The 20083-nt window shown below is 33.9% G+C and overlaps 2 protein-coding genes across 2 annotated transcripts; one reads left to right on the forward strand and one right to left on the reverse strand.

Annotated features, from left to right (window-relative positions):
• The first annotated feature begins 1654 nt into the window (after nucleotides 1-1654).
• Nucleotides 1655-8738, forward strand: LOC110028398 (protein O-linked-mannose beta-1,4-N-acetylglucosaminyltransferase 2-like). Its single transcript, XM_020730231.1, has 3 exons — nucleotides 1655-1662; nucleotides 5156-5760; nucleotides 8107-8738. Exons 1-3 carry the CDS (start codon nucleotides 1655-1657, stop codon nucleotides 8736-8738), a joined length of 1245 nt encoding a protein of 414 aa, XP_020585890.1.
• Nucleotides 8739-10077: 1339 nt separating this feature from the next.
• On the reverse strand, nucleotides 10078-20077 carry LOC110028372. Its single transcript, XM_020730203.1, has 3 exons — nucleotides 19734-20077; nucleotides 16326-16495; nucleotides 10078-10117 (listed from the first exon to the last, which is right to left on the reverse strand). Exons 1-3 carry the CDS (start codon nucleotides 19926-19928, stop codon nucleotides 10093-10095), a joined length of 390 nt encoding a protein of 129 aa, XP_020585862.1. The 5' UTR covers nucleotides 19929-20077; the 3' UTR covers nucleotides 10078-10092.
• Nucleotides 20078-20083: the final 6 nt, after the last annotated feature.

Genomic DNA, 20083 nt, shown 5'->3' on the forward strand with positions numbered 1-20083 from the left:
TATATATATATATATATTTATTTATTTATTTATTTTTTTCATTTATAAATTTTTGATGAGAAATTAGGGCGAAGAAAAATAAAAAATCGACACAAATCCAAAAGAACACAAAGAGATTTAACAAGTTTCGCAAAGATGCTTACGTCCTCAGGAGCAGAGCGGCGACTTTCTTTCAATTTCAGAAAAGAGTAGAGAATATTGAATATCGACTTATGGTTACAAACAAGTCTATTTATAGTAATAGAGTAAACCTTGAGTACAATATGTAATTACAAAATTACCCTTGTACCGTACCTCGCCCCCGCACCTCCATCCCACATAACGTAACTTCCCTGATTGGACAGATGCTTCAACTCCGCTGGCTCGCTCTGTTCCGCTCTAGCATCTGTCCCTTATCTACTATACGAGTCATTCCTAACAAATTTTAATACTAAAATATTATAGATATAGATAATAAATTTTACTTTTTAGATATATAAATTCTTAAGACTTATTGGATCAATCAATGTAATTTTTTTTACAGACTTACATAACAATTACTCAAAATTTTAAATGTAATTTTTTGATGACCTAAACTTAATATTTTATATTTTAACCACTTAAAATTTATATTTCTTTTTGAGTGGTCAATCTCTTACATTTAAAGTTTTCGGGTGATTTTTGGGTAGTTTAAATATAAATTTTTAGATTTGATTGGCCAATCTATTAAATTTAAAATTTTGAGTGGATGGAACGTAAAAAACTCCATTTTTTTTCATTTATTTACATTATTTATTTAGAATGAACTGCAGCAGAGTATATACATTTTTTTTTAGCATTCCCTACCTATGCATATCTAGAGCTTTCAAAATAGCTTTGTTTGTGAGCAGCTCGTGTTTGACTCGCTAAGCAAATAAGTCAAACACAAATAATTTTTCACGCTCGATATATAAACGAGCCGAAGAAGAACAATAATATTTTCTTAATTAGGCGAACATGAGTCGAGCCTGAGCTTGCCTTGTTTACACCCTCATGCAAAAAAATGTTTATGCCGTGCTGCAGCACAATTTAAACAAAACATTATCTCTAATAAAATTAAAATAAATATTTTTGATACAATTAAATTTATACGTCTTCCCTTCGCTTTCAGCTCTCACCCACACCTACATTCTCTCCCAAGTTTTCTGCATAATGACTTCACAAGATTCTTCTCTAGAATAGATAGGCCGACAAGCTAATATTTTTCCTAGTGTTTCTATTATTATTATTATTATTTTAAATAATAAAAAATAGTATTAAGATTTTTCTTAACCGTTGTGAGAAAATATTTGCTCATTTAACCAAACCAATCTGTTGAAGTCGTGAACTGAGCACATCAGTAAAAATAGTTGAACTAAGCCTACATGCCATGACTAAATTCATCATTTATAAAAAGGTGAAGTAGCCTACTAGCAGGGGACAACCAGTGTTGGCATTCAACATGACTTGCAAGGATACATCTCAATTTTTTTTTAATAACAAAATCAGTCATCATGATTGTTAAAGATAGTTGTCAATTATCGTTTAAAAACGTCACCCAACAGTGATATCTCGGCCTTCTAATCAAGTTGAAAGAGATGGGTGCAGTACAAACATTGTCTGACGCTCACATTACAGATTTTCTCATTATAATCCAATGGATAGGTACCACCTTGTACGGAATATCTTTTTTACTTTTTCGGAAAATCAAGGGAAATGAGAAGAACCTCTCTCTCTCTCTCTCTCTCTCTGTGTGTGTGTGATGGAATTTTTTTTTCTCCCTTCAAGGAAATCAAGGGAGAGGAGATGGGCCTCTCTATCTCTCTCTATGACACACACACACACACACACACGAATCTGAAATATAATATATAATTTTTCATATTTATATGCATAACATTCAATTCTTTGATATAACCTAAGAAAATCACCATTATTAATTTTAAAAATAAAATCATTGGGTATTCAAAAATTCTCAACAACAGATAAATATTAAGCCTTAACTCCTTGATTTTTCAACATATGAATGCAAGAGACAATAAATTTTTTTTCATGAAATCCAAAAAAAAATGAAAAACTCATAGGGAATAAACTTAGTCAAAAGAAGTCACTAAAAGATTGAAAATATAGAAGTCAATTCTTCTCATGAATTAGGGAACGATAGTATAAGAATTGATAATCATTATTATATAATATTTTGATTACAACAATTATAATTGTGCTGCAGCAACTATGATTAGTAGCTACAACAGTCGTAGTTGGTGGTTATAATAGTCATAGCTGACTATCAAAGCCATAAATTTTTACTACAATAATAGTGATTGATTGCAACAATTACTTGTGGTGGTTGGCAATAATCGAAAGTTGTCAGTTCCCTTATTTTCATGAGTTAGTTAACATCTTATTCTTCTATTTTCCTCCCACGCAATAAAAAAGAAGGGTTTATTTATAATTTTTGATTTAGTTAGGAGAGATTTACATAACTACACATAAATATGAGCATACTGAACCAACCCGTCAAAGTGATTGAACTGAGCCCCTTAGTCAAAATAGTTGAACTAGGCCCATCTACCATAAAAGAGGCTAACAGGGGACAACCATTGTAGGTGTAGGCATTCATCATGACTTGCAATGATGCATCTCAATTCTTTTTTAATTACAAAATATGTCATCATGACTGTTTAGGATAGTTGTCAATTATTGTTTAAGGACGTCACCTGACACTAATATCTCGGCATAAGTTGAAAGAGACGAGTGTCGTACCAACACTGTTTGACACTCACATTACAGATTTTCTCATTATTTTCTAATGGGTGGGTACCTTCTTGTATGGAATAAATTTTTATTTTTTCTCCTTTCAATATAAAAGGGAAATCAAGGGAAAGAAGAAGAGTCTCTCTCTCTCTCTCTCTCTCTCTCTCTCTCTGAGAATATATTTCACACACACATAGAAGTCTAGAATCTCAGTTACTTATTCGATACATCTATATATATAGTTCTCTCTTTCCTTTATTTTTGTTTCATAACGTAAGATCTTCACAAAATTAATTATACTAACAAACGATATGAAACCCTACATCCTAAAAAAATTCAACAATATACATAAATTCTACACAATTCTTATATATCTACAAATTTAATGTCTAAACTTTCATATTAATAAGCATAACATTCAAATATTTCACATAACATAAGAAAATCACTATTATTAATTTTAAAAATAAAACTATTATGTACTAGAAAATTCTCAACAATATAGAAAAATTAAGTATTGGCTCAATATATTTTTTCAGCATATGAATGTAAGAAACAATAATATTTTTTTTTCATGAGAAATCTCAGGAAAAATGAAAAACTACATTCGTGGTTGGTGGTTATAATAGCCATAGCTGACTATCGAAGGCATTGTTTTTTACTAAAATAGTTGTAATTGATTGCAACAATACTAGTGGGGGTCAACAACAATTGCAGGTCATTCATGTCACTTCTTTTCACGAGTTATGCTTTAGTTATCAACTTGTTCTTCTAATTTCCTCCCACACAGTAAAACAATAAGGGATTATTTATAGATTTTTATTTAGTCAAGAGACATTTAAGATAAAAATAAAGATCAAAACTTTCAATTAGAAAAAAAAAACAAAAATCAGTTTGAATTCAAATCACAAGATGAGTTTTAAGGGAATTTTGAAAAAAAAATTAATTTGATTAGAAAATTACAAATGATGACATATATATTTATAATTTCCAAATCTTATTTTGACTTAAAAAAATGACAATTTGAATTTGTTGACAATTTAATTCCAACTCTACAATTCCCATTTGGCAAAACAATAGATTAATTACTTAAAAAATGAAAAGAGGTTAGGCGTGCCATTTTGGAATTTAGCATCTAATTATGACCTTCATAATTAATTAACCAATTATAAAAATATAATTATCTTAATCTAATTAAATATAATTAGAGCTTTTAGAGTTGTAGGGCAATTATGCTAATGACATCAACTACATATATACAATTAATCAATATAGAGTTGGTCCGACTCATTAAATAATAATTCGATAATTTCAAGAGTAATTAATACTATATCTAAATGTCTTATTATTAATTAGTTAATATGTTAAATTAAAAATAGAGACCACATGCCCATAAAGTTTGATTAAGCAAATGAGGCATTGAACAGCCCATGGATTTAATTTAAGAAGCTGCAGCGTTGACCTCCTCAATTTCCTTTTTTTATTTTTTTGAGTTGACCTTCTGAGTCGTGGCAATTGTTGATATTAGATTTAAAGGCTATAATTTTTTTTTTATGGTTAAAATAAAATTAAAATCTTTTATTTAGTTTATGGTGAATAATTATTTTAATTTATGTTATGCACCTTTTTAAATAAATATAAAGGTTCATAAAAATATTATAATTAAGGTTTTTTCTTCTTCTTTTAATATGTATTTAAATAAATATTTAATTCGTGCAAAATATATTTATTTTTTCCCTGCCTAAATTTAATGTGTTCCATTCTTCAGGCTTCTTTCATGAGCGCGTTTGCCTGTAGAGCGGTCAGCCGAGCCGTCGCGAAACATGACTATTGAAGAAATTCAAAATAAAATTTTAATATGAATTATATAAGAAAAATTTACATACAAACCATTCAATTCCTAATTATTTACATATCTAATTGAACTATCCAAAGTAAATAGATAAATATATAAATAAATACCAATTGTATTTATTTATTTATTTTGTAAAATCATTTAGGGACTGAAATAATGTTATCATGATGCATGACTAATTCTTATATTTTATAAAACAATCTGCCCACCCATTCAATTTGCTTTTCAAATAAAACATAACAAAATTTCTTCTGAAACCATCGATGACAAATCACGCACAATCTCCACAAAATGGCTCCTCATCATCATCTTCCCCAATCCACCAAACCAACCCCTTCCCCTTCCCCTCCCCCTTTCAGAGAAAAACCAGACCCCAAACAAAAGCTCTCTCATTTCCGCATCACCCTCCTCGTCCTCCTCTGCTTCGCCACCGCTTCCTACCTCAAGCTCTCATCTTTCTCCCCTTCCTCAACTCCTTCCATCACCTTCTCTAACACCTCTCTGACCCATTCCAATTCCACAACCTCAATCTCACCTCCGCCGCCGGAGCCGCCGTCGGCGGCGGCCCCACCACTCCTTCATCAACTTCGGCCCCACCATCTCCAACTCCACCACCAATCTCCTCTGCTGCGACCGCTCCCATTTCCGCACCGACGTCTGCTACATGCTCGGAGACATCCGTACTGGCGGCGGCGGCCGATCCATCCTTCTCGTCAGCCCTTCACAGAACAACAAAACAGAGGAAAGGATCAGACCTTACACACGTAAATGGGAAAAGGGGATCATGAACACCGTCGGCGAGCTCGCTCTCCGGCCATCGCTGCCAGCGGCCGCCAAAATCTGTGACGTGAAGCATAAAGCTCCGGCGGTAGTTTTCTCAACGGCAGGATATACGGGGAACGTTTTTCACGAGTTTAACGATGGGCTGATTCCGTTATATATAACGGCGGCGAGGTTCTCCGGCGAGGTGGTTTTGGTGGTCTCGGAGTATCATGAGTGGTGGTTTAGCAAGTACGAGATGATTTTGGAGAAGATGAGTCGATATGAGATTGTGGATTTGAGAAGGGACAGGAGGGTTCATTGCTTTGATGAGATGATTGTTGGATTGAAGATTCATGGGGATCTTGCTATTGATTCAAATCTCATGCACGAGGGTAAGTTGATTTTCATTCTTTTATTATTATTTTTTAATTTATGATTTTTTTTATAAATTCAAACATTGGTAGAATTATGTATTTGCGTGCGCGCTCGTGTGTGTGCGCGTGTCAATATTTTTTGTGATTATTTATATGAGATAATTTTAGTCATAATATTTATGGAAGTGTCGAAATAATTGTAAATTCTTTTACAATTGAGTTCTAATAGTCCTTCATCAAGATTATTTTAGTCCCAATTTAAAGAATTTATGGATTATTTTGATACTTCTATAAACTCTATGACTAGAATGACCAAATGTAAATAATTAGAGATAATTTTGACACTTTATTGTATATATATATATAATGAAAATGAGATAGGAATTGAATTGAGGCTATTTTTCAAATCATCTCTTTAGGTGACAAGAAATTGGGTGAATAATATTTAATTTTTTATTAGGATTAGGAGGGACAAAGTCTAATTTATTTTATTAGATTAGATAAGTGATTATCAATTAATGGGAGATTTTATATTTTATATGTGAAGTTAATAAAATCCGACAAGAAATAAAAATGTTAGAAGTAAACTATATTGTATATTACGTCGCATTCTTCTAACCACTCAGCAAAATAATATCACATTAGGTTGGATGTATATCGGTGCGAACATGTGTAATATGATTAATACATATCACTTTTAATTTGATTTAAAATAAAAATTAATCCTATATACGTTGGTTATCATGTTTTATTTATTTATTTATTTATTTTCAATAGTAGAAAATAAAATATATTTATTTAAATTTTTAAAGTGACGACTTGTTCAAATTGATTAGTTTTTGGATGCCAGAGAGAAACCAGAGGCGTCCACGGAACAAACTTGACCAAACAAATGCTTAGTTATTATATGGGGATGAAACAATTAGTACTCATACATATGTATAAAGGAATAATTTCTTAAAAAATGATTTGATGTGAGAATTTTGTGCAATTGATTGTGTTTATTGAAATTTGGTGAATCTCTTGGGCGCATAATTGCCAGTAGCTCGGGATTGTGGCACTTAGGCGCTGCTATCGAGACACCTAGGCACCACCCTGACTATTTTTAGAAGTGATTGGCGCCTACGCGCCCTGATCGTAGATATTCCCTAGATATTTAGGATTGAATTCTCCCATGGATAGGAGACCCGAAATCAACATGGGAGAGTCGATTGACCCTCTTGGGTTTGGGCTGGTTCAGTTCAGATGGTAGAATCGGGAGATAGGGCTCCCACTACTCTTTATGCTCGTGCACTGTAGCATAAGTCAAGCGATTCATAAAAATAAAAAAGTCATTACTCGAAGGCTGAGATGATGAAATTTGACACAAAAGTGTCTCCTCTCTCATATATTAGAACTCTTTCAATAGGGGCACCCCATAAAGGAGTTTATCTATTTGAAAAGGCTGAATTTCTCTTATTTGGGGTTGTCATCTGGGTTGCCAGGTGAGTTAGAATAAAATCTAGCTTTATTTATTCCTTGAATGCCCCACTGTGCAACACATTTTGTGTTGTTTGACAAAATTATGTTCGTTTGTCTTTTCAAAAAATTGTGATAGTAAAATGTATTTTGCAATCTCTTATAAACTTCATAACTATTTCTTCAAACAATAATTTTTTGGAACATACCTGTAGAGAAATTGACTTTTTTTAAATATAAAAAAAAAATGGCACAAAAAATTATAATAAAATTGTATGACAAAAGGAATTTGAAGGCCCATGAATATGTTTGTAAGAAGTGCAATACTATTTTTCGATTGATCTTTCATATATTTTTTACAATTATCATAAAATTTATTATTTTAAATTATCTCTCCATCAAAATTTAATCATAATTTTTTATTATTATTTTATTAGCAATAAAGCCGGTTCGTGCCAATCTGCATTAGACGACGATAGTGATGGGAAGAGATGCTTTACTTTGATCACATTTATCATATCTCATTACCACTATAAATAATGAAAATAATATTATCCTCAAATTGAGGAGAAAAATTTACATACGTGAACGTTTGTAAAACTGTGTACATCGGAGGTTATTCAGAGGGTATTGAAGGGTTATATCCCTATTATACCTCATCTGTAACATCTCTGTAACTTACCTATATTCACCCAATACCCTCCAAATATCCTCTGATGTACGTAACTCTGCAAATGTTTTAAGTACGCAAATTGTTCTCCAAATTCATAGGACAATTTATTAATTTAAAACATCATTTGGTACACTTGTAATTGCACATGAATTGTGTGGGGTTATAATTGTAAATGACAGTATTTTCCATATTTACCAAATTATCTCATTATTTCATTGATAAATAATTAACAGGCAAAAGCATCCACGACTTCCAATCCCTCCTCACCGCCGCACTCGCCCCCACTGCCCACAAACCGTCGCCGGAGCCGCCGCTCTCAGCCGCCCGCTTCAAACTCACGATCATCGTCCGCCACCACTCCCGCCGCCTTCTGAACCTCCAATCAATCCTCCACCTCCTCCACCACTCCGGCTTCCAGACCACCCTCCTCTCCCCCAAACGCTCCACCCCTCTCTCCGACATCCACCGCTCCCTGACCGCCGCCGACGCACTCCTCTCCGTTCACGGCGCCGCCCTCACCCACCTCCTATTCATGCGCCCCGGCTCGGTTCTCATCCAGATCATCCCCCTCGGCTTGGACTGGGCCGCCGAGACATATTACGGCGAGCCGGCACGGCGGCTAGGGTTACGGTACCTGGCTTATAATGTGACGGCGGGGGAGAGCTCGTTGTCGAAGGAGTACGGGAAGGATGATCCGGTTCTGGTAAACCCTAATTTTGTGACGAAGAAAGGGTGGGCGGAGACGAAGAGGGTTTATATGGACAAGCAAGATGTGGATTTGGATTTACAGAGGTTTGGGAAAGTAGTTCGCCGGGCGAAGGCAATTCTTAAGGACAAATTATTAAGATCTCATAAAAATATTTAATTTCTTTTTTTAATTTTTAGATATTTTTTCAAATGTTTATATATTTAATGTGTAATTTATGAAAGAATTTTTATTTTTTTGAAATATAATGTTAAAATTAATATTAAATAATAATAGAGAAAATTCATATAATATGATAGGAGGGTTCACAAAGAGTGAAGCATACATAACTTGGATATAAAAAATAACAATAGATCAATCAAGGCATGAGTGATTAGGTCATATCTACATAAGGCACTCAATGCCTTCTCCAATCCTATTAAATTCCAAGATCTTTAAGTTATTAGACCCCCCAACAACTACTAGCCCATGTTTCATTAAAATAATGTGAAGTAGGCTCAACTTCCTTGAAATGTTGCACCTAATGTGCTCAACCGCTTGGGTGAATTATTTTTCTCCATATATTGATTTCAATGATGGAATTAATTTCACAATTTTTTATTTTAAAAAATTAAAAAAATTGAAAAAAATATAATTATTTATTTAAGTTTTTTAAAAGAGCATAGTCGTTTCATCTAGACAGGCTTTCTAATATTTAAATAATGAGTTGGTCGTAGATGTCTAAAAAGGCATTAATTTTGAGAACTCTAGTAAATTACTTTTGGGGAAAAAAAATTTAAAAAATAGCTCATTTGGAAGGACATCCCGCATGTCCGAACGGCAAACCATCAGAGGCCACATCGCCATACACGTCATCTGCGGCCGACGTGACCTCCGGTGGTTGGCCGTTCGGATATGTGAACTTCCCGACGAAATATTTTTTTATATTCAATAAATGACGTGCGTACATGCACACCACCCAATTCTTATGTAATTACATATCAGAACATACAAACTTCACTTTTTGTATGTTTATGCCGTCAAAATTTTTCATATCACAGCAAACATACCACCAATTTTAAGTTTTAATTGTAATAAAAGTGAAATACAACTTCTAACGTATAGATAAGATGACATATATATGAAAATTACAGTTTTAATGTATAGATAAGAGGGGGCTTATTTATAAAAACTAAAATTTAGGTGTTGGTTATGTAAGTATATGAAAGTTTCTGAGTGCTGTGCATGTAAATCATTTTTATTACATTGTTTGGAAGATGGGTTATATAAACGTTTCTCCTGACTGCAACAAAGGGAGAAGAAGCCTATCTGTATCATTCAGTGGTGGAATTTGTTTTCTTTTCAGAAATTGGATCATTTTTTTATTACATAAAAACAATTAAAATTACTCTTAAATTGGTAATGATAATAATCCAGTTTCATGGAAGAAACAGAACAAAATGATAGATTGATGCCAACCCAATTCATGAATCATGGCTGTACCTCTCATCATTCTCCAAGCGTCCCCAATATATCATCTTCCGGAAAAAAGGTGGAACCTGATAAGAAATCATAAAACCAGACATAAACCAATGATATGCAACTCAGATTGATTCAATGATTATATTTTAAAAATGTCTTTTTTTTATGTTTCTTTGTTTGTTTGAACAGTATACTTTTTTTTTTTTTTTTTTTGGGAAATTTACATGCTTGAGAAATTAGGGCGAAAAAAAACAGGAATCAACACAAATCCAAAAGAACACGCCGAGATTTACGAGGTTCGGCAAAGATGCGCACGTTCTCGGGAGCAGAGCGGTGACTTCATTTTCAATATTTAGAAAAGAGTACAAAATACAAGATTCAGAATCTCTGAAAGTCTCCTAGGGTTACAAACATGATATATATATAACCCTATAGTACAATATGTAATTACTTAAATTACTCTTGTATCAAATCGTGGGGTGTCGCCCCTGCACCCCAAACCCACATAATGAAACTCCCCCGATTGGACAAATTCTTCCGTTCTACTCTGTTCGTGGGCTCTGCTTCGCTCCAACATTAGTCTCATTTATGGTATATGAGCCATACCTAACAAATCTCCACCTTGGCGAATATTCAGCATCTTAGGAGAAATATATCATGTAGTTTCTTATTAGTTTCTTATGCACGTTTCTTATGCACAAATGTGGGTTGGGCCACCATGTTGTCTAACAATTATAAATATTCAACAAGTTCAAGCAATGCAAGAATTTGTTGATAGTACCTGGTTTGGTCAACATATCTGCTGCATTTTCATCGTATGGTCCAACATAGTAAACTCCACCTACAACTGTACTCCCCAACAATTTATAAATACTAACTGCATTTAACTTTCCTTTCATCATAGTCAATGCACCTTTAACAATTCAGATGATTTCTCTATCATAATCTGTCTTAAGAATAAAACAATTTCTATGTAAAGTGCCCAAAGAAATTAAATGATTCTTCAGATCTGGAATATGTCTAACCTCACATAATGCTCTAACACTGTCATTATACATCTTAATTCTGACTTCCCCGATACCAACAATATTACAGCATCTATCACCACCTAAGTAAACTGAGCTAGAATTAATAACCTGTATGAAGTAAACCAATTCCTATTAGGGGATATGTGATAAGAGCATCCTGGATCAAGAATTCATGTATTCATGAACTAAGTTGATGAAACTGAAAGCATATCACCATCACTGCAATCTGAATTGTCACTCTGCACCATATTTACAGACTTGAATGATGCAATGATGCATCACCTTTCTCCCTGCATCACCTTTCTCCCCGGTCTGTTTCTTAAGTTTTGGACAATCTATCTTCATATGACTTGGCTCCTTGTACTTGTAGCAATGAATCGTCTTGTTGCCTTTGGAATTTCGCCTTACAGAGCTCTCCTTCTCCTCCTTCTTTCCTCGATCCTGATTACCCTTAACATATAAATTATCTTCATAAGAGTTTTCCTCTGCATTCTGCTTTCGCTGGTTGTGAGCCAACAATGCCGCAATAATCTCATCAACTTTGATAGTTTCTTTCGCATATGTCAGAGTAGTCATCAGGTGTTCATATGAAGAAAGCAAAAAACACAACAGAATCATTGCTCGATTTTCATCCTCAATACTCACATCAAGTCTTGATAAATTCGTGATTATTTGATTGAATTCATTCACATTCGTCAGATCAGAACCTTCTTGCATTTTCAGCCCATAAAACTTTTGCTTCAAATATAATTTATTCGTCAGAGATTTGAACATAAACTGAGTTTCCAATTTATTTCATACCTCCCCATTAAGATTTCAGATTCATCACGTGATACATAATCTCATCTTTCAGGCATAGGCGTATGGTTGCTGCTGCTCGTTGTTGCAATTCTTTCTAATCTTCATCCTCCATGACATTTGATTTTACTGCCTACAAAGCTTTCAAGATTCTCTGTTGAGCCAACAAATATTTCACCCTTGTTTGCCACAATTTGAAGTTACTAGTTCTATCGAACTTTACCACCTCGACCTTTGTATCAGAAATTATCATCTGAAATTGATCCTGCAACGAACTCATATGCAAATTCCTTTACTGAATTTTCAAATTGTTTGAGCCAGAAATTGTACTCTCTTTGATCCTGTCACAAATTTTTTTAAATAATCTCTTAATTAAAATTCTCTTAATTAAGTTTTCAAGAAAAAAGATTTTCTTTAAATAAATTTTTCTTGATTAAACTTTCCCAGAAATCATTTTTCTTAAACTTCCAAGAAAAGCTCTGCCTCCGCTTTTCAGAAAAACTTCTTTTAGCTTCTAGAAAAGCTATGTTTTCATTCTCAGAAAAGCTATGTTTTCTCTTTCATTCCAAAAAGAAATCTTTCGTTTCTCGAGTGCAGCAGCAGATTCCCTTTCCTTGCCTTTCCTGAGTCATGGAATATCTCTGCGCTAAATTTCATTTTCTGCGGACTTTCCTTTTCCGGGTGAATTTCTTTTTCCCGCGTCCCCTTCCAAAGGAAATCGGAGGAGCCTCCAGCCAAACAAAGCAAAATGGCGTGATTCCCGCCTCTAGCAAAAGAAACTGATCTTCCGCACAGGCTAGGAAGGGAAAGCAACAACTAGCGAATCAGGCTTCCAATCTCGCCGAACCTTCCTTTCGCGCACCGAAGCTCCGCAAAGGAATTCCCTCTACTCGAAATCGCATGCAATCCTTTCCACGCCTCACGCGAACCTTCCTTTCCCGCTCCATGGAAGCGTCGAACTCTCCTCTTTCCTGGTCTGTCCACCCAGCAGCCTTCCGCACCGAACCGATCGCAATTGCGACTTCCCTGCCCCTCGCTAAAAGCTTCTTCTTGCAGCGAGAAGTCAATTCGTCCAAAATCCGTTGCTTGGTACAATCTGTCGCGAACTCTTCTTTGTCGAACTCCTCTGCACCGAATAGAACGCCCAAGCCGTTGAATTCGTCGGCTAAAATCTTCTTTGCTCCCGTGCCGCCGAAATTTTCTTTTCTGCCGTAGAACCTCGCTATGATACCACTTGTTGATAAATTATGGTGAAGAAAAACAAGAATAAACACAAATCCAGAAGAACACACAGAGATTTACGAGGTTCAGCAAGGATGCCTACATCATCGGGAGCAGAGAGGCGACTTCCTTTTCAATTTCAGAAAAGAGTAAAGAGAACAATATTCAGAATCTCAGAGAGTCTTCTAGGGTTACAAACATGACATATATATAACCCTATAGTACAATATATAATTACTTAAATTGCCCTTGTATCAAATCGCAGGGTATTGCCGCCGCACCCCCAACCCACATAATGAAACTCCCCCGATTGGACCGCTCCACTCCGCTCGTGGGCTCCGCTCCGCTCCAGCATCTCTCCCATTTATATTATATGAGCCATAACTAACAAATTCTTATTCATTTACATACTAACACCAAATGTTTGGTATTTACATATGACCCCTTGGATAAATTTTAACATAACAAAAAATATGCAAAAAAGTAGAAAAAAATTAAGGTTAAATTCTGGTCATGATAAATCTTAAAACTAATGAATTTATTTTCAAATGAATTCAATATAAATTTTAATTGATTATAATGCCCTTCAAATTTACTCCACATATCTTGATTCAAATTCCTTTTTCCCAAAAATAATAATGCTACAGCTTGTGGAATGAGTTATCTAAGAAAAAAAAAATTTACATACATATTACTCATTTCTTATGTATTTACATATCTAACACCTATGCATTCAATTTTACATATAGATGCCACATGGCCTACTTATCTATGCATGAAAATGTATATTTTACTTTTTATATTTTGATGAGAAATAAACTATTTGGGTGGTATAAATGTAAAAAGTAAAATTTTTGTACTGGATATGTAAATGCATGGTACTTGCATGGTACGTAAATACAGAGAAAGTAAACCGAAAGAGAGCCAAAGTTGTCCAAATGGCAAAAGTTGAATTGGACTTGCATGGTTATGTAAATACATAGAAAGTAAACTGAAATATGGCAGACGTTGAATTCAATTCGGCATGCACTATTTTAAGTGTATTGATGAATATAAACCCACTTGGTATTTCTAAAAGTAGCATATATTGATGTTATATGATGCGAGGATTCACATACATAAAACTCATAACTACTAAGATTGATGTTAGGGTCCATTACACCCAAAAAACATCGCATCCGCGGCCAAGAGGATCCCCACCAGCTCAATAAAGGAAGATTTTAGTCGCGACCAAGTTGGGCGCATGCGTTTCCGACGACAAGATCATCTAATGCAGTTTAACAGGGTATTAGACGGTATAAATATTGAAGTTTAGGTGTGAGATACGCAATTTTAATAGTTCTGCGTGCTATATAAAAAAAAATTAAAAAGACTTGGAGAATTCACTAAAGAAAAGGATCAATGATCTACTCCATCAAATAACAGAAAGCTTTAGCAATGATAACTATGGAAAATGAAAACCCAAAGGCAGGCCAAAGTTGCCTCTCTATTTTTTTTTTTTCTAGACATAGTTCTCTAGACATAGTTCTTTGCTATAAACATAGTTCTTTGCTATAAATTTATTTCTTTACTTTTTATTTTTTAAATTTCAAAACTATATATTTATTAAGAGATTTGATGGAGAAATATAGAGAATAAGAAAGATGTACATAGAATTATTGTTGATTTAGAAAAAAACTTATGATATTAATTCAAAAGAAGTGCTTCGGAGAGCTCTGGAAAAGAAATATATTGTCATTACTTATATTAAAGTTATTAAAGATATGTATACTAAAGCTGTTACTTTTATTTGAACACAATGATGATAGACCAAGTATTTTTATATTTTAGTTGAATTACATCAAGAAACGGATTTAATCTCATATATATTTTTTGCTTTAGTTATAGATGTTCCTAATGAACATTTACAGGAGGATGTTCCTTGTTGTATGCTTTTCCTCATTGTGGATAAGATTAGAGAGAGTTCAGGAAAAAAAGTTGATTTATTAGTAGATCCAATAGCAGGATTGCAACAATTGATGATCAAATCATTTAAAAGAGTGAACATTTAGATATCTTGGCCCTATTGTTCAAACTAATAGTGATATAAATTAAGATGTTGCCAGCAGAATTCAAGTTGAATGGTTGAAGTTGAGTAATAAATCAGGCTTATTGTTTCATAGAAAGTATTGCTTAGACTTGAAGGAAAAATGTATAAGATGTTAATGAGACCTTCCATGCTTTAGGGTGCAAAATGTTGGCCTGTAAAAGATGAGCATAAAATTAAGTGTTGTTGAGATGATAATGCTCAAATGAATGAGTTGCTTTACATTTAAAAACAAAATGTTAAACGATTGTAGTAGCTCCAATGATAAACAAAATTAAAGAGTCATTTTAAATGGTTTGATCACATTAAACATCAACCATTTAATGAACTTGTTAAGAGATTATATGTTTAAATTTGACTTATGAAAAGGTAAAGATAGACCTAAAAAGACTTGGACATTTTGTATAAAAAATAATCTTAACTTATTACAATTAAATAAAAATGTGACACTCAACACGACACAATCTAGAAAAAAACATTCATTCAGCTGACCCTAATCAGTCGGATAAAAAGCTTGATGTTATTGTTTGTTAATATCAAAGCTACAATAACCAATTAAACAATTTTGTATTAGTCTAAAATACTAATGCTCAAAACTGAAAACATTTACATTGCATGTTTAAGTAAAATGCTGCGATAATGATGATAATTTATTTTGTTCTTTTCAAATAGTTTTAATTAAAAATATTAAAAAATACAATTACTATATTTTAAAATATATTATAAATAAATGGTGATGTACTTTGTCAAATCAATAATAGAACGATTTAAACTAATTCAACTTTTTTTTTCATTTCTCAAATACAAAAATTTATTGGCCTAAAATATGTGTGTGCGTGTGTGCGTGTGGTAGAGGGGCGGATGGGAGTGCGTGCGTGCGTGCGTGCGGTAGACGGTGGAACATATATATTTTTTTCATTTCTCAAATACCAAACTTTATTGGTTTAAAATCTTTGTGTGCGTGCGTGCGGGTACAATCACCTATATTATATAATTCAACACTATACAAGTCAATGTACAGACCAGATAAGCTCAAAATCTCATTCAAACTAAATAGAAGCAAAAACTGTCAAATGATATACAATAAACTGTCTAGTAAGGAAAAGGGGAGCAACTCTGATACATCAACAATGTGACCACCGTACAACTTACTCCAAACTTGGCGCAGCCTCTGTCGGATTTCCCTCAAAGACATCGCCGTTGGATCCATCTGGTTGTTCGAGTAACTCTCGAGATTGGATCGACTCCTTATAGACAGTGGTTTGCTTAAAATCTGTAGCTCCTTCATTATAGGTTGTAACTGCAATCCCACAAGCAATGACCTGAAGAGAGGAACATGAGCTTGTTTGTTATAACAAGCAGCAGGCTAAAAATGTTGGGTAGATGTATGATATTGATATCAATTATAAAGACCAAATTAGACATAATAATGATTCTATAAAGCTAGTTAAGATATTTATCCCGGGGTTGTTAGAGAATACTTTTATTTTTGTGGTGGGAAGCTATTTTCTACAACCATGTGTTAAAAAATAAAGATTGCAAGAAATTTGTTGTCTGTCTTTTAATAAAAAGATGCATATTTATAATTACCACAGTAGTTTTCTAAGAGGTTGCTCTCCTCATCACAACCTCTAAATAAATAAAAAATATTTTATCAAAATTTGGATCCGGTTCGATTCATATCTTATTTGGGTTATGGTTTCCAAATGATGAAATCAAACATCGTTTTGTTTGGGTGTTAATTTCATCTAGAACTGAACCCAATTTGAAACATGTCGCACACCCTACCCGACATTAGGAAATCAAATCAATAGAGACAAGATGTTATCACACTCATGATAAATTTTCCTACAAAAAGGCTTAAAATTGAAAAAAATAATAAAGAAATACATTAAAAACTAACAAAAAGTTTATAAACGTGACCAAAAAAGAAATCTATTAAGTAGTTCTCCAAACTAAACTATAGTAAATCCAACATAAGCAAAAAGTTATCGGAAACAGACCCCAAGTCCGTTTAAACTAAGTTGAAAATTCTTTTCCATTCACCTTAAACACACACCCAAACAACAGAGACATTTTATTCGCATTAGGACCACAACTAACCCAATTAGATAAGAATCAGAGACATTTTATTCGCATTAGGACCACAACTAACCCAAACAACAGAGACATTTTATTCGCATTAGTTCAAGATGAAATTAGCACCCAAACAAACTGAAGTTTGATTCCATCATTTAGAACCACAACTAACCCAATTAGATAAGAATCAAACAGAATCCAAATTGATAAATTAAGTTTGACCGAGTGCAAAGTTAAGCTATTTGCTCATTTGCTTCAACAAAGTACATGAACAATAGTGAAGAACAAAAAAATGAATCATAAGATGACACGCAATTCGGATAGTAATATACAGACATGATCACATAAAATATGAATTTCAGAATTAAATACATATGATCATAATTAAATAGAGTTAATAATAACAATCATTCTGAAATTGAGAAAAATTTAGTTACAGCCACAAACCTTAATAAGAGAAACATTAGGCAATTGTTGTTCAATTTATATGATATGGCATAACTATGGATTAATATGTCTTATAAGTCTGTTAAAGGTTCTGAGTTTTTGGGTGATTTGATACTTCAAGAGTTTAGAACTAAATTTAGGATTACTTTGAATCAGACTAGGCTGATATTTTGCTACCCATACCAATTCACTTGTGACTCATAAATCTATACTAATTACTCAAGGCATGTAAATTGATTAGCTCTTATTCAGTTAAATTTTAAATTTTCAGATTCAATCTTGTGTGCATGCTAGACATGGAATTCCTTGAATTGACGTGCAGGGGCAAAGACAAGCAACCTTGAAGGAATGTTATCACATACATTGATAAAACCTGAACTTTCTTCACATTGGAAATTTTTTTCCTTTTATAAATTTCTTCCAAATGCTTTGTTATTATTTTACACGAGCATGATTTGGTCAAATTTAGTACGATTGGATTCTCAATTGCGTCAATTAAACTCAATCTTGTCAGTTTCTGTGATTCAAAGGTCCGTTGATTTTTTCGAATAAAATGTTCGTTGCGTTATCATTTGGTTTAGCCTTCATGTGTCCTCAAGTTTACCGCTTAAGAAATCAAAATTGTGTATAATTAATGGCCATTGGATTGTGATTCCTTCTTTCTTTTAAGTGATCTACATTCACAACATCACCTCAATTGAATTAGAAACCATAAATTCTTAAGCATTCAAAAGCACTTTGATATTAAAGCTTTAAGTTTTGCTAATGACTTAGGGCTTAACATCATGATGACATAACTGATGGTTAAAGAAATAAGATTCAGACCACTTTGTAAAATCAATTAAGGAAATAAGATTCAGACCACTTTGTAAAATCAATTAAAATCAAACGCGTGATGACATTAATATGGTCAGAATATGAAAATAGATATTGAAAACCAATCAAGTTCATGCACCTAATATTGAATTAGATTACAATCAAAATAGCCACGGTTTAAGAGAGTTCAAGACAAATGCCTCAAAGCACGACTCAAACTAAGGAGGACATAAAGCACCTCAATTCTTATGCCAAAATGTCAACAGTAAGACTTGTATCACTTCGACCAAAAATAGCATATTTGAGTAATTGGAACATTTTAATCTTTGGGTTTAGTGTTCTGAAGTTAGCTGCCTGAGATTTCATCTTTATTTTCAAGTTTAGTACAAGACGGGGTAAGAGCAGAAGGGCTCAAGACTCCGGTGTCATCTTCAAGCCAAGTGCAAGAGATGGTAGGACGAGCAACGAGCTTTTCGCGAATAACAAACTGTTTTAACAACCCTAGTCATGCAGTCGTATGATGTTAAGGGTGGGGGCAAAATTTAATATTTATTATTTATATTACAATATTCATTTAAATATAATTTAATTCATTTTTATTCTATCTTTTTATAAATAATTTTTTATAGATTATTGATCTTTATATCCTTGTAGTCAATTAAATTAGTTAAAAATAATACTCATCAATTATATATATATATATATATGTCGTCAGCCGTGACCTTTTGGCAGAACAACCTTTTTGAAGGTCGTAAGTCCCCTCAAGTCATGGGTTCGAATCTCACTCTGGTCAGTTTATTGATAGTAAGAATGGTCCTTGAATAGTTAGGCACATGAGAGTGGCTGGGGGCTAGTATAATAGCCTCAGTTCTTTTAACTATATATATATATATATATATATATATATATATATAACACACACTACAGCTGAACACGAGCTGATTGCGAACAAAGAGCTGTTTTGACAGCCCTAGAATCAATAAATCCCATTCAACGTAAATCAAAGAAGCTGCCAAACATGGGCTTCGTGAATCCACGTCCTACATGTAGCTAAACAACCTTAAAGAAAGAAGAATCCAATGAGTTCCAAAACCTATATCACTAATTCCAGCCGCTTCTCTAACAAATTTGGGGCAATTACCATTGCGAAATCCATAACCTAACTGCATAATATGCCAACGATAAGAAAAAAAAATCATACAGGTTAGGAAGAGTTACCCCAAAGACGATACCAAAAGCCCACAAATACTGCACGAAGAACCCTAGTGCATCCCACTGAGGCCCCTCCCAGAAATCCCGCTCCAATCCGGGAAGCGCCGGCGGAGGATCGGTCGAATACACTATATTTTCTCCTCCTCCTTCGCCTCCCAAGTCAATAGAAGAAACCCGCATCTCCTCCTCCTCCTTCAACATTAATCCATCTTCCGTATCACCGCGGCCTCTGCCGCGTTTCTCGGGCCTACGAGTGCGCGAGGCGAGACCCCTCCTCGCGAGCGCGATGTGCGCAGTCCTGCGAGATTGGTGGAAAGGAAACAGGGAAAGGGAAACTGAGGGTGAAGGAGGGAAAG

This window comes from Phalaenopsis equestris, unplaced genomic scaffold (genome assembly GCF_001263595.1).
Source record: "Phalaenopsis equestris unplaced genomic scaffold, ASM126359v1 Scaffold000511, whole genome shotgun sequence".
Taxonomy (NCBI): Eukaryota; Viridiplantae; Streptophyta; class Magnoliopsida; order Asparagales; family Orchidaceae; genus Phalaenopsis; species Phalaenopsis equestris.